Here is a 15,688-nt window from a genome sequence, read left to right on the forward strand (position 1 = left end):
TTTTACACAAACATCTGGTGTGTTCTTCTTGCATTTGTTTAGTTGTGGTAAATAAACACAATAACCATTTAAACTGTAGTATTCTCAGTGACTAGGAGTTTTTCTGATGTTTGTTTAGGATTTTGTTATATGTGCGTGGGGGGGGGAGTGAAATCTGTTGCTCATATTTCATTAGAGCTTCAACTTGTGCATTATTAAGGCGTGTCGACCTCTGATTGGAATATTCCAGGTTCGATTCCCGCCTTGCCCGCCCATGTGTCAAAGTGTCCTTGGGCAAGACACTGAACACCACGATTCCTCTGGTTGAAGGTTGGCTGGTGTTGGGCAGCAGAGCCCCCACCCATGTGTGACTGTGTGTGTGTGACTGTGTGTGTGACTGGGTGACTGTGTGTGTGACTGTGTGTGTGTGACTGGGTGACTGTGTGTGTGACTGTTTGTGTGTGACTGGGTGACTGTGTGTGTGACAGTGTGTGTGACTGTGTGTGTGTGTGACTGTGTGTGTGTGTGACTGGGTGGGTGTGTGTGTGACTGTGTGTGTGTGACTGTGTGTGTGTGTGACTGTGTGTGTGACTGGGTGACTGTGTGTGTGACTGGGTGTGACTGTGTGTGTGTGTGTGTGTGTGGGTGTGGGTGTGTGTGTGTGAATGTGTGTGTGTGACGGTGTGTGTGTGACGGTGTGTGTTTGACTGTGTGTGTGTGACTGGGTGACTGTGTGTGTGACTGTTTGTGTGTGTGTGTGTGTGAGACTGTGTGTGTGTGACTGTGTGTGTGACTGTGTGTGTGTGTGTGTGTGACTGTGTGTGTGTGGCCTTTGAAGAAGGTAGAAAAGCGCTATATAAGTATACAGCATGTACCATAGTTAGGTGTACACTTGGCAACAACACTACTCATGAAATATTTAACCAAATAACTCATTGGGTTCTTCCCCAAAAAACCAGCCCATGAAACATGAACTTTCTGCAGACTGTGTTCTGCTCGTCTGTGTTTGTATCCCGTCCTCATGGAAAAAGGCTGAATTCTGCTGGAAATGCATTATCCCTGATTTCTTCAACGCGCCTGCTGATTGAAAACAATACAATCAACATTCCTCTATGACAACATTCAGACATTTCATGACAGACTCTGCGTCAGTGAAAGGTTTTCTGCTGCTTTTCGACGAGCGATCTGAAAGCTGGCCCTATCGGACGACCGCTTCAGCTGAGCTAAAGTATCTTCTGCTGAGCCAGCGCTCCACTTTTTAGTTTAGAGAGTTTGTCTGTTTGCATTCAGCGTTTCATGTTATTACACTTATTCTCTTAGCCAAACCTTTTACCTTCATTCTATTCTATTAGGCAGGGCGACAGGGGGATTTTGGGGGGTTTCCTATAGTGACACATATTGCAGAAGGGTGGGTTTGGATTTCACATTCTATGCACATCCTAGTCACGATCACGTGGCCAGACTGAACTCTCTGTTTCAGTCTGGGCACGTCTCTGTTATTGTTCATGGGACCGGGACAAATGTGGAGGCGTTATTTAGGAAGCACTGGTCAACGGGTCAGAGAGGCGGTGGGCTGGTGTGGGCTTATTCGTGAGCCCCCAGCTTAGCCGCCAAGTGATGGAGTTCACCCCGGTGGACGAGAGGGTCCTGTCCCTCCGCCTTCGGGTGGGGGACAGGTCTCTAACTGTGGTTTCTGCTTACGGGCCGAACAGCAGCTTGGAGTTCCAGGCCTTATTGGTGTCTCTCGAAGGGGTACTGGAAAGTGCCCCAACGGGGGACTCCATTGTCCTCCTGGGGGACTTCAATGCCCACGTGGGCAATGACAGTGCCACCTGGAGGGGCGTGATTGGTAGGAGTGCCCCCCCCCCGATCTGAACCTGAATGGTGTTTTGTTTTTGGGCTTCTGTGCTCGTCACAGTTTGTCCATAACGAACACCATGTTCGAGCACAAGGGAGTCCATCAATACACCTGGCATCAGGACACCCTAGGCAGGAGGTTGATGATCGACTTTGTAGTTGTTTCAGGCGACGTTCGGCCTTGTCTCTTGGCCACTCGGGTGAAGAGCGGGGCGGAGCTCTCCACCGATCACTACCTGGTGGTGAGTTGGATTCGCTGGCGGGGAAGGAGGCCGGAAAGACTTGGAAGACCCAAACGTACTGTGAGGGTCTGCTGGGAACGTCTGGCTGAGCCCTCCATTAGGGAAGTCTTTAACTCCCACATTCGGGAGAACTTCAAACAGAGGGAGGTTGCCTGTCGCGGCGGTAACCCCCGAACCCGGTGGTGGACACCGGAAGTAAGGGATGCCGTCAAGCTGAAGAAAGAGTCCTACCAGGTCTGGCTGGCTTGTGGGACTCCAGAGGCAGCTGACAGGTATCGGCAGTCTAAGCGAGCTGCGGCCCAGACCGTTGCGGAAGCAAAAACTCGGGTCTGGGAGGACTTCGGTGAGGCCATGGAGAAGGACTATCCGTTGGCCTCGAAGAAATTCTGGCCAACCGTCCGGCGCCTCAGGAGGGGAAAGCAGTTCTCCACAGGCACAGTTTTAAGTGCAGTTGGGGGACTGTTGACCTCGACAGGGGACATTGTCGGGCGGTGGAAGGAATACTTTGAGGATCTCCTCAATCCCACTGACACGCCTTCCTTTGAAGAAGCAGAGAATGAGGTCTTTGGGGTGAGCCTGTCTATTACCCGGGCTGAAGTCACCGAGGTAGTTAATGAGCTCCTCGGTGGCGGGGCCCCGGGAGTGGATGAGGTCCGCCCTGAGTACCTCAAGTCTCTGGATGCTGTGGGAGTGTCTTGGCTGACACGTGTCTGCAGCATCGCGTGGCAGTCGGGAACTGTACCACTGGACTGGCAGACAGGGGTGGTGGTTCCCCTCTTAAAGAAGGGGGACCGGAGGGTGTGTTCCAACTACAGGGGAATTACACTCCTCAGCCTCCCTGGGAAAGTCTATGCCAGGGTACTGGAGAGGAGAGTCCGTCCGATAGTCGAACCTCGGATTCAGGAACAACAGTGCGGTTTCCGTCCTGGTCGTGGAACAGTGGACCAGCTCTACACCCTATCCTGGGACCGCCTCGGGGTTCCCCCAGAGGAGCTGGAGGAAGTGGCTGGGGCGAGGGAAGTCTGGGCATCTCTGCTTAGACTGCTGCCCCGGCGACCCGGTCCCGGATAAGCGGAGGAAGATGGATGGATGGATGGTCAACGGGACGGTGGATTGGGACACATCATCTCCCATTCTCAGGGCAAAGGCTGCTGGGAGACTAAACTTATCTGCAATGGTCAAGTTGTTCCTGGTGGTGACCAAACAGCTAATTTTTATTTTTGGTCATTTTTGTTGTCACCATGTTCATGTGTTGAAGGTTCGGAGGCGGAGGACGTGTGTGGCCTCTCCAACTGTTTGAGCCCTGCCTCTCATTTTTCTAGGTCGTCCGGTTAGTGGAGAATGTCAGGGGGAGATGCTGGACTACCGGCGGATGCTGATGGAGGATTTTTCTCTCAGTCCAGAGATCGTCCTTCACTGCCGGACGGAGATCGAGGCTCACTGCTCTGGCCTGCATCGTAAAGGCCGCACGCTGCACTGTCTGATGCGGGTGGGCCGCGGCGACCACAGCACTGTTGGGAGTGTCTGCCAGGGCGCGGTAAGGCGCTTAACCGACCGGTGAAAAATCCAAAAGAAAGGGTTTCCATTCCCATGTGAATCATTTTAATTCAGATTGAATATACTCAACAAACCACTGGAGGTTTGATTCTGATTTCATGGTCTGTTTTTGTCACAGCTGCAGACTCTGATTCAGTCTGCCGACCCGGGAGCCGACTATCGGATCGACCGAGCCCTCAACGAGGCCTGCGAGTCCGTCATCCAGACCGCCTGCAAACACATCCGGAGTGGAGACCCAATGTGAGTCTGAGAACGCAACACGCCAACACACACATGAATATACAACCACGCACATGATTACACAAACACACACCTGAATACACAACCACGCACATGATACACAAACAAACACCTGAATACACAAACACGCACATGATTACACAAACACACACCTGAATACACACAACACCCAAACACACACACAAAAACGCAAACACCGAAACACACACCCGAATACACAAACACCGAAACACACACCTAAAGACACACAACACCCAGACACACACCCGAATACACAAACACACACCTGAATACACAAACACCTAAACACACATCTGAATACACAAACACACACCTGATTACATTAACACCTGAACACACACCTGAATACACAAACGCCTAAACACACACCTAAAGACACACAACACCCAGACACACACCCGAATACACAAACACACACCTGATAACACAAACACCTAAACACACATCTGAATACACAAACACGCACATGATTACACAAAACACACACCTGAATACACAAACACACATCTGAATACACAAACACGCACATGATTACACAAACACACACCTGAATACACACAACACCCAGACACACACAAACAAACGCAAACACCCAAACACACACCTGAATACACAAACACCTAAAGACACACAACACCCAGACACACACCCAAATACACAAACACACACCTGATTACATTAACACCCAAACACACACCTGAATACACAAAGCCGACAGGAATGCATCATCTTAAAAAAGTAGAGAGGAAATCCTGTGTTCCCCAAACCAGACCCCTTCCGGCCCCTGGCTGCGCCTAGAAACTGTGTCCATAAAAACAATGAACAGAACCGGTGAAAAAGGGCAGCACTGCCAGAGTCCAGAATGCACCGGGAACAGGTCTGACTTACTGCTGGCTATGCGAACCAAACTCTTGCTCCAGTCATACAGAGACCGGACAGCTCTCAGTAAGGCTCCCCGGACCCCATACTCCCAGAGCACCCTCTACAGCAGTGGTCCCCAACCTTTTTAACGCCACGGACCGGTATGACGTCACACAAAGTCTTCACGGACCGGTCTTTCAAAAGTAGTAATATAGCAACACTACGACGAAGGGGGAACACTGACCTGCCAATACGTACACACACAAACACGCAATTAAAGCCGTACTATTTTCCATAAAACATTCCTCTCCCTTCAACAGTACAGCAAGTATTGTACTTGTGTTTGTTTCAAGTTTCATTTCAGTTGAGTGTGGCAAAAAATAATTTTAACCTTCAGTAAAAAAAAAAAAAAAAAGTATTCAAGAGTTTTTATTTATAGTTTTATGATAGATCTTTGTCATGAAAATCAATTAATTGATGACATGTTTATGAAAATTGAAACGACTCAGCTCGTTCACCACAGACGCAAGGACACAAGTATTGACCTGCTTCCTACTAGCTTAGCTTTGCATTTACTTGAACTCAACCGCCAGTACTCAAACATCATGATTTTACTAATGGTTTTACACCCAAGATTCCCCACTTCCCATCAGTCTTAGGGGCTGAAGGCGGGGCTAACCCCCCGTCGCCACACTATTCACACAGGCATGCTTAGTCAGGTGTCCGGGATACGTTTTGTTCTTTTCTGCCATGAGTAATTTTACTGCTTCCAAAAGCTCATAATAATAAACATAGTGATGCCATTCTGTTCAGTAAAAAAGTAAGAATCTTCCCATTCTTCCAGAAAGGTTATGTGTTTCTGTTTATACTCTGAATTTCGCCATTTTGAATATGAGGGTAACAGTCTGCACGCACATCAAATGTTTAGTAATTTTTTCCGGCATTGGGCGTAACCCGCGCAAACGACTGACGGTCACTTATGTGTCTGGAGCAAAACACACACACTGCATGGCGGTCTTTTTATTATTTATTTTTAATACTTTCTGATGTATTTGAGAGTTGTATAAAAATGAATTACCTATGAAATGAGGCTCAGTATGTCGAAATTATTGTCGCTACACATCCAAGTCTAATCAATCAACCGACTTCGCACAATATCAAAGAGGAATAAGCAAACTAATGAGTAGCTTGAATTGCCCCTTTCCAACATTGATGCTTGCATACGTTACTAGGCCCAGAAACAGGCAAACAGCATGGCTGTGAATTCTGCCCCCTGAACAGCCCCTGACTCATGGGGAGGAACTTTACACCCACAATTCCCCACTTATCATGAGTCTCAGGGGCTGAAGGCGGGGCTAACCAACGGATCGCCACAATATGATGAGACGCAAAGAGCGGCCACCCCTGGTCTAGAGTAACATAGACGGATGTAACAGAGAATCTGGCAATTTCAAAATAAAACATCTTTCAGATTCCGAAATAAATAAGACGGAAGTAATGTAAGTTATTTATTCTTTCTCTGTGGCCCGGTACCAAGTGACCCCCGGGGGTTGGGGACCACTGCTCTACAGGACGGTGGTCTGGGTCTAACACCTTCTCCAAATCCACAAATCACATATGGACTGGATGAGCGAACTCCCACGAACCCTCCAGCACCCTGAAGGGGGGTCTAGAGCTGGTCCACTGTTCAACGACCAGGACGGAAACCGCACTGTTGTTCCTGGATCTGTCGGACGGACCCTCCTCTCCAGTACCCTGGCATAGACTTTCCCAGGGAGACTAAGGAGTGGGATTCCCCGGTAGTTAGAACACACCCTCCGGCCCCCCTTCTTAAAAAAGGGAACCACCACCCCAGTCCAGTGGTACAGTCCCCGACTGCCACGCGATGCTGTAGAGACGTGTCAGCCAAGACACTCCCACAGCATCCAGAGACTTGAGGTACTCAGGGTGAACATCGTCCACTCCTGGAGCCTTGTCACTGAGGAGCTCATTGACCATCTCAATGATTTCAGCCCAGGTGACAGACAGCCTCACCCCAAAGTCCTCATTCTCTGCTTCCTCTAGAGGAGGCGTGTCAGTGGGATTGTGGAAATCCTCAAAGTATATCTTCCACCGCCTGACAATGTCCCCAGTTGAAGTCAACCACTCCCCACCTGGACTGAAAACGGTTCCTGCAGAAAACTGCTTTCCCCTTCTGAGGCGCCGGACAGTTGGCCAGAATTTCTTGGAGGCCAACCGATAGTCCTTCTCCATGGTCTCACCAAACTCCTTCCAGGACCGGGTTTTTGCCGCCGCAACAGTCTGTGCTGCAGCTTGCCTAGAGTGCTGGTACCTGTCGGCTGGCTCTGGAGTCCCACAAGCCAGCCAGGCCTGGTAGGACTTCAGCTTTACGGCATCCTTTACTTCAGGTGTCCACCACTGGATTTGGGGGTTACCGCTGCAACACGGACTAGATGTCTCAGTATCTCTTTGAAGCTCTCCTGGATGTGGAATTCATGACTTTCATTCAAGACTTTTCTGACAAAGGGCTCAGCCAGACGTTCTCAACAAACCGTGACAGTTCGTTTGGGCCTCCCAAGTCTTACCTGCCTCCTTCCCCGCCAGCAAATCCATCTCACCACAAGGTAGTGATCACTGGACAGCTCTGCCCCTCGTTTTACCCAAGTGTTCAAGACACAAGACCAAAGGTCGCCTGAAATAACAAACGGCAAAACAGCATTTTTTCATCTGCTCCTGATTCACCGCAATTTCGATAAAGAAATACTCAACCACAGTTTTAATCTGCATTTTCTTTATATGTGTCCATCATGAGAAAAACACTACAAGAACATGTTAAAGCACCAAAAACAGAATTGTCATTGCAGTGGGTCTTTGAGAAGTTCTGATCCAATGATGGGCCGGGCTTGTCATCTGACCTTGCTGTTGTGGATGTTTATAGGATCCTGTCGTGCCTGATGGAGCATCTGTACACAGAGAAGATGGTGGAGGACTGTGAGCACCGGTTGCTAGAGCTACAGTATTTCATATCCAGAGACTGGAAGTGAGTATGATCTGTTCCTCCTGCTGAAGTGTAAAAAGTCTCAGCTGATGGTTCCTGCTTTCAGCAATCTTCAGTTCATTGAATTTGGCTAATTGATTTTTCTATCCTGGGTTCAGAAAGTTTGACGTTTGTATGTTTCCAAAGGAAAAGTTTGTCTCCTTAGCTGCTCTCACAATAAACAGACGTCTAAAGGATCTGCAGATCACAGTAATCAAGGATCTCCAGTGATCTGTCTGCCAGAAGTCTTCAAAAGCACAAAATACAGAGAAGCATGAAAGTGTGGCGGGAACGTGATCTGTGGGGAAAGTCAAGGAACCCTGAAAAACTTGAACCACGCAAAGAATGAATCGTTTAACTGGTGAATAATAACCTATGACCTGAAGAAAGTCTAGACTTCAGTGCAGGGTAGATCATTTGTCCGGGAAAACCAAGCCCTACTGGGCATTTGCCCGGGTTTGTCTTCTTTCCCAGCTCTTCTTTGAACAAAAATTTCACTCCCACTACAAACTGAAAAACTCACCAAAATCGTAAAAAGTGGTAAAAAGGAATTTTGGGCATAGTGAACAAAAAAAAAAAAAGAAGGAATGGGGCCAAAATCTGTCATGGGATTTTTTAAAAAACTCTTAATCCACTGACTAAAAACCAAAACACACGTGTCGGGGATATCCAAAGGAAGTTTTTCAGTGTTTACGGGAACTATGGCTTGGCGGCCATGTTGTTGCAAAATGTGAAATTTGCAGATTTTTACCCTTTTCCCTCAATGTAGGAATATAAAACTTTGAGTGATCTTTGTCAAATTTCACAGATGACCCCCCCCTTACATTGACGTGTTCTCCCTACCAACGTGTAAACCAGTGTTTAGGATAGCACAAGGGTTACGTCTACAACCACAACTGAAGTGTCGTCGACCTTTGACCACAGCCGCGTCGTCGACCTTTGACCTCAGCCGCCATCCTGAATAAAAAAAAGATTTTTTAGTACCGTCTACAAATTTACACTCCACCCCAGGATTTTAATCCATCGCCTCCTATATCCTGGAGCATCATTAGGAAGCTACTTGAGAAAAAATGTTGAAATAAGAAGTTGTTGACTTTTAAGGCGCGGCGAGTCAACAAAAGTGGCGTTTTCCTGTTGCTTGCATATCTTTTACCGAAATATTAGGAACAACTAATACGAAAGAAAAAAAGAAACAACTAATACACTGATCCCTGACTTAAGTTGAACAAAACAATATGACCTAAGACACACGTGTCAAACTCGAGGCCCGGGGGCCAAATGTGGCCCTCCATGTCATTTTATGTGAGAGAATCAAAGTTTTTAATTTCTTAAAATAAAAATGGGTGTGTATTTATTCATATCTAGGGGGAATCAGACATGAAATATCAGATTGGGTAACTACACATTAGGACTTGAACACTGTCTATATAACCTAACCTGATAGAATCGAATGTAAAAGGATTTATGCTAAAGTAACAAGCAAACATATGTTTCTTTGCAGCTGGAATTGTCACTTTAAAAAGTAATAATAAATAAATAATGAGTTATTTAACATTTAGGAGTAGTAACAATCATTTTTCATTACATTTAGTTACATGTATAAGTTATTTCTGGCCCTCTGAGGACAGACACTATGCTGATGTGGCCCTCAGTGAAAATGAGTTTGACCCCCCTGACCTAAGATGTCATGAATGTGGGCGTGGTTAACGAAAAAACCTTAATCAACGAGAAAATCCAAAAGTTTACTTTTGCCAATTCTTCTGAAAATTACAAAGACCTGTTCGTCACGACCAGGTGACCAAAATATAAAATGGTTTTATCTCCATAGCAGCCAACAGAAAAGCTGCCATTTTGAAAAAAGTGTTTGTTTTTTATGGGTTTGTCACCAGTAGCTCTGACCAGGGTGGCAGAGGGGAAAGTGAGGGACGTGTAGCAGCCGCTCAGCCAGGAAGGGCAGGTAAAGATGGGCTGCAAGGACGGGGGCGGTCCCTGCAACACTGCTCAGGGTTCACTTTCACTGCTCAAATATGAAACCTGTTCTGACTGACGTCATGCCGTGTTGTTGTGACAGGAAGCACATGCAGAAGGGGTTGGACTAAAGTTTAGCAAAGCATCTCCAACAGATGACACAGAACCAGAAAGAATCTGCAGAAACCAGAAGATGTTGCTGTGTTCCACTTACAGGCTGGACCCCATCCTGTACAGGAAGTGTCAGGGCGACGCCGCGCGACTCTGCCACACTCATGGATGGAATGAGACCAGTGACCTGATGCCAGCGGGGGCCGTCTTTTCCTGTCTGTATCGCCATGCCTACCGCACAGAGGAGCAGGGCCGGCGGGTACGACGAGTTCACAAACACACGCCGTCATCAGCTCAAACGCAAACAGGCATAGGCGTGGGAACACGCCACCTGTCAGTGTAACTCTGGTGTTTTCCACTAACAGGTAAACCCAGAGGATCAGGTGAGAGCTCGAGGTTTCATTTAAACCAACGAGGGGTTGAGAAAAGTGCTAATCGCTACTGAAAATTAAATTACAATCTACAAATTAAAGCTACAAGTAGCATTTAGCGGGCCCGAGCACGTGCGACCGCATGGCACGAGCAACCGCCCCGTGAGCAACGCCCTGCTCGAGCCATTCTCGTCGTTTTTTCTTGTCCATTCTGGAGCTCCAAGGTAATGTTAATACGACAGCAGCCTGGGGGGGGGGGGGGGGGGGGGGGGGCTGTAATCTGTTGCCTTAAGGGACAAAGACTTTTGCATATAGCATGAAAAAAATTCAAGCAATGATGATAATTGCTATCACTGTCCCTAAGGATGAGAACAATAGAACTCATTCAATTTCCACTACAATGTCTAGATGAGTGTCAGCTATGTCTGATAACTTGGCCAATTAGCTGGACCGGGATCTTGCAAAGTGCAGGTGGTTAACGTCCAGTGTGATGAGTCTGTGGACGGCAACAGTACAGCATAGCTTTTGGTTTCCACAAGAGAAGAACTCCTGACACATCTGCCCTAACAGACAACTACAAGAGGAGTTGAAATGTATAACACGGTGAAGGAGTTTTTGTGCAGAAAAAGGTACAATTAGAAAAGCTGGTAGCAGTGACTGCAGATGGGACTCCTGCTATGATCAATAGACAAACAGGTTTCATCACTCACTGTAAAGCTGACCCAGACTTTCCAAAATGTCTGCATTACTGCTGCGTCATTCACCAGCAGGCCTTATGTGCAGAAGTGATTGGCTCTGGACATATAATGACTCTTATTCTGAAAATCGTAAACAACCTCAGCTGCAAAGCAAAACAGCACAGGATTTTTAAGGTGCTATTGGAGGAGATGTCTGTTGAATATGGTGAATATGAACATTGTGAATCTGAACTTGCATTCTTGACTGACATTACTGGAAAACTAAACCACTTGATCTGCGAGCTGCAAGACAATGGCAAAACAATTTTTTTTTATTGACCAGCCTGCCTGAGCCAGTGTTTTTCTTGTGGGGATCTTTTCTGCCAGGGCTTGTCAGCTTGGTCAGTGGATGTTGCTGCAGTTGTCTCCCTTGCTGGGACAGCTGGAGTTAAACACAGCAGCTCACGGCTCTGAAGTGGACCCCGTTGCTGTCCCAGTCTGGATGGGCACTGTGGCGATGTTCCAATGGCCAGGCTGGCTCCTGGTATAAAGAGATTCCCAAATACCATTTCCTAACCGCAGAGCCAAGGATGTGTTTACATGTTTAGGTCAAAAATGTGATGGACAGCTTCATGTTGTCTAAACATGCCACCCTGTTATTAATCCAGTTGATATGGTTCTCCATCTGTGTCTAGGTGATAGAAAAGCATTTTTTTTTATATTTAGAGCTCTAAGCAAACAAACAGTTGTCTATATAAAAGAGCTTTTACAATTGTGGACTTTTAGCAGGTCTCTGAGTTCATGTGACCAATGTATGGTGGATTTTCACAGACCTTGTTTAAAACTGAAGGTGAGAGAGACTTAGAGAAATGGCTTCATTGTTCTGGAGTTCTTTGTTTCATCCACAGAAGAGTAGAATTGGTGATTGATTTTGAAAAGCTGCTGAAAAAAGTATCTTTTCCAAATTGCAATTTCTAACTTGGGTTTTACATTTTGTGTTCCATTTTTTGTGCTTTAATTGGGAAGCATTTGTTATTTGTTTGGTGTTTTTAAGGTTCTGCAAATATACACATCATTTTTTAGAGACATTTGTTATCAGTTGTGTTTGTTGATTTGTAGTTTAATTTCATTGGATGTATAGATGTCGTGTGGGGGGGAGGCTCGAGAGCAGGTAGGACCCAGGCGCAGAGACGGGAGGCAAACGGGTTCAGGGCAAGTGGGTTTATTTAACTAACAAAAAGCGCTGCAGAGCAGGATGACAAAACTAAAAACAAAAACTTACTGTGGCATGGCAAGGGACATGGACGCCAGACAAGAAGACGTGATCAACATGAGCAGAAGTTAATGGACCAGCACAGGAGGAAGGCAGAGACAAGACTTATATACAGACAGGGCAGACAAGACACAGGTGAACACGATTAGGGCAGATGGGGACCAAAGGAAGTAAAACTCAAGAAACATGACAAGACAGGAAACCTTTCAAAATAAAACAGGAAACAGAACCAAACAAGACAGAACAAGAACTAAAGCGAAAAAAAAGACAACAAACTGAAACCATGACAATAGAAAGGAAAAGAAGTTCAAACATTGATTATAAAAAAGGATATAAGAGATAAAAAAAAAAGAAAAAGGAAAAGAAAAAAGATAAAATATTGATTTAATTGCATTTTGAATGAATAAAAAACAATGATTAATAGAATCAGAATCAGGAATCAGAAAAAGTTTTATTGCCAGGTTCAGTAGAGCGCACTTTACAAAACGAGGAATTTGACTTGGTGTATAGTGCAATTAAGAATAAGTTAAAAATTAAGTTAACAACAACAACACACTATATACAGTAGAGTAAGGTGAATTAAAGTGGGAGCACAGATGGGCTGGGATGGTGGGGCCTGTAAGTGGCACCGACAGTCCTTTGGTGGGCGGGGGGGGGGGGGGGGGGTCACCTGGGGGAGTCGGGGTTCTGTTCAGCAGGCTGGCTGCAGTGGGGAAGAAGCTGTTCTTGTGGTGCGAGGTCCTGGTCCTGATGGACCGGAGCCTCTTGCCAGAAGGGAGGGGCCGAAAGAGATTATGTCCTGGATGAGAGGGGTTGGCTACAATCCTGGCTGCCCGCCTCCAGGTCCTGGAGATGTGCAGCTCCTGGAGAGACGGGAGGTGGCAGCCGATCACCTTCTCTGCTGAGTGGATGACGCGTTGCAGCTTGGCCTTGTCTCTGGCCGTGGCCGCAGCGAACCAGACTGTGATGGAGGACGTGAGGGTGGATTCGATGATGGCGGTGTAAAAGTCTACCAGCATCTTTTCAGGGAGGTGAAACTTCTTCAGCTGCCTCAGGAAGTACATCCTCTGCTGGACCTTCTTAGTGATGGAGCTGATGTTCTGCTCCCACTTGAGGTCCTGGCTGATGATGGTTCCCAGGAAGCAGAAGGACTCCACAGAGGTCACCGGGGAGTCACAGAGGATGACAGGGGGGAGGGGGGCTGGGGCCTTCCTGAAGTCCACTGTCATCTCCACTGTCTTCAGAGCATTAAGCTCCAGGTTGTTAGCGCTGCACTATGACACCAGCCTGGCTATTTCACTCCTGTAGGCCGACTCATCTCCGTCAGAGATGAGGCCGATGAGTGTGGTGTCGTCAGCAAACTTCAGGAGTTTGACAGACAGGTGACCAGCTGTGCAGCTGTTTGTGTACAGGGAGAGTAACAGGGGTGAAAGGACACAGCCCTGGGGGGATCCGGTGCTTGTGGTCCGAGTATCTGAGACGAGCTTCCCCAGCCTCACATACTGCTGTCTGTCCATCAGGAAGTCTGTGATCCACCTGCAGGTGGAGTCAGGCACATTCATCTTGGAGAGTTTTTAATACTAAAGATGTATGAAAGACATACCGAAAAAATATGTCTTTCAGTGTTTAACTGGCTGTCTTTGGATTATGCATGCCTGAGTAATGGCCATTCTTACTCCTCATCTCTCTGTTCACTGCTTGCTAATTTACATAGCAGGGGTCCCAGCAGGAGGGGGCGGGGTTGTAACACGACTCCTTCAGCAGAGCCAGGCTGAGAGAGGCTTTGACATGTAAGATGTTAGATGTTAGAATGCTAGATGTTAGAATGACCAGTTCATTTTATATCTATGAAAATATTCAGGGAGCTATGGGACATGTTCAGCTATAGGTGTGTGAAAATTGGTGTCGATTGTTGAAACATAAGTTACCATAAAAAAATGTTTGTTTGGAGTCTAGACAGATTTAACACAGGTTTTTGGATGAAAAAGGATTTTTTATAAATCATCTGTTACACTTTTAAGTCTGAAAAAAATATGGAAGGCAGCAAACACAGATCCCTACCGTTTTTAATTTTTTTGTGCTGATATTTGAAAGATAAGTTATGCAAAAAAATAGGTGTTTGCAGTTTTGCCTAAAAAGACGTTTTCGGACCTTTTTGGATCAAATGTTGTCTAAAAGTTCACCTGTAACTTCAATCATTCTGAATTTTTTTAGGAAGCAGTAACACATAAATGCCTATGAAAGTTGAATTCTTGGTGCTGATAACCTAAACAGAATTTATGCTAAAAATCTTTGTTCAGTCCAAAATTTCATTAAAAAAATCAAGTGATGAAGTTTCTCGTAGACCCTATAGTGTTACATATCAAAGCTAGAAATTATTAAAGGCATCTTATTCTGAAATCTCAGCTTCCTGAGACAAACGGATGATTTCTAATAAATTTCTATTATTTGGGTGCACATAATCGACCACTTCCTGTTACGCAGGCACCGTCAGATGTACACCCATGAAACTTTACATGATGAGAGAGGACCCTTCTGAGTATCTCCAGTTTTAATTTCATGCACATCGGACGAAGCAAAGAGAAAATACAGGGCAGAATGTGCCTCATGCAAGAACTAGGTGGCGCTATAGAGCTCGTCCAAGATTGTCATATCCATGGGTTCAGAATGGAAGTTTCATCATATCCATTGAATTTCAGTGAGATTGGACAAGGAATGTGCACGTGAGAGCAACTTTTGTGTGCGTGGCGAGACGCCCAACTTTGCCGCTCTGTCACGACCACACCGCTGATTAGAAAGTTATGGTTTTTTGTCAGAGTAAACTTCAATGGCTTTTCAACAGGTGGACGTCATTTTCAGGTGTGTCGGCTCATCTTACTCAGAGCAGTGATGCTCCAAGTCAAACATGTCATTTCCTGCTGTCAGCAGGTGGCGCTACACTTGTTCCAGATTCTTCCACTGCAGATGTGTTCAAAGTCAGACTACAATCATGCATATCAACTTTGGATCAGATTGGATTTTGCATGCCTGAGTAATGGCCATTTTTCTTTTCATGGCGTGTTTTCAAAATGACCTCCAAGTTCGACGCGCCGCCACGGTCACAAACATCCGTAATACCTTTAAAGCTTCGCAATTTAACATCGGACATGGGTCTAGTTTACAAAACCAAAGTTTGGAGTCATTATTCATAAATCTCTAGGAGGAGTTCGTTCTAGAAGGAGGCCTACAAATGTCCAAAATAGAGCAAAAATGACATATTGACACCAATATAGCAGACTTCCTGTGCGACTGACAGCTTGGTACCAAGAGACTTTTTTGTAGGTTTCCATCTGATGAACATGTCCTGAAAAAATCAAGCTTGTATGTCAAAGCATATGCGGGGGCTCGGGACAAATGTCACTGTAGGTGGCGCTGTCGAGCCGTTTTTGTGCGCCCATGCCAATCTCCTGTAAAATACGAAATTTTTCGCGACTCCTGATGTGTGTGCCAAATTT

At 46.2% G+C, this 15,688-nt stretch overlaps 1 protein-coding gene across 4 annotated transcripts in view; it reads left to right on the forward strand.

The window, feature by feature from the left end:
• LOC101160143 (Golgi apparatus protein 1) overlaps positions 1-15,688 on the forward strand; it is a 60,290-nt gene that overhangs the window by 14,664 nt on the left and 29,938 nt on the right. For all 4 annotated transcript variants that reach the window (XM_023951386.2, XM_023951391.2, XM_023951393.2 and 1 more), the window contains exons 8-11: positions 3,401-3,615; positions 3,754-3,875; positions 7,696-7,797; positions 9,979-10,132. In XM_023951386.2, the coding sequence (XP_023807154.1) occupies positions 3,401-3,615; positions 3,754-3,875; positions 7,696-7,797; positions 9,979-10,132 (593 nt within the window). The remainder of the gene's footprint in view (positions 1-3,400; positions 3,616-3,753; positions 3,876-7,695; positions 7,798-9,978; positions 10,133-15,688) is intronic.

Source organism: Oryzias latipes, chromosome 3 (genome assembly GCF_053564925.1).
Source record: "Oryzias latipes strain Hd-rR chromosome 3, Olatipes_Hd-rR_3.1".
In the NCBI taxonomy this organism is placed as follows: Eukaryota; Metazoa; Chordata; class Actinopteri; order Beloniformes; family Adrianichthyidae; genus Oryzias; species Oryzias latipes.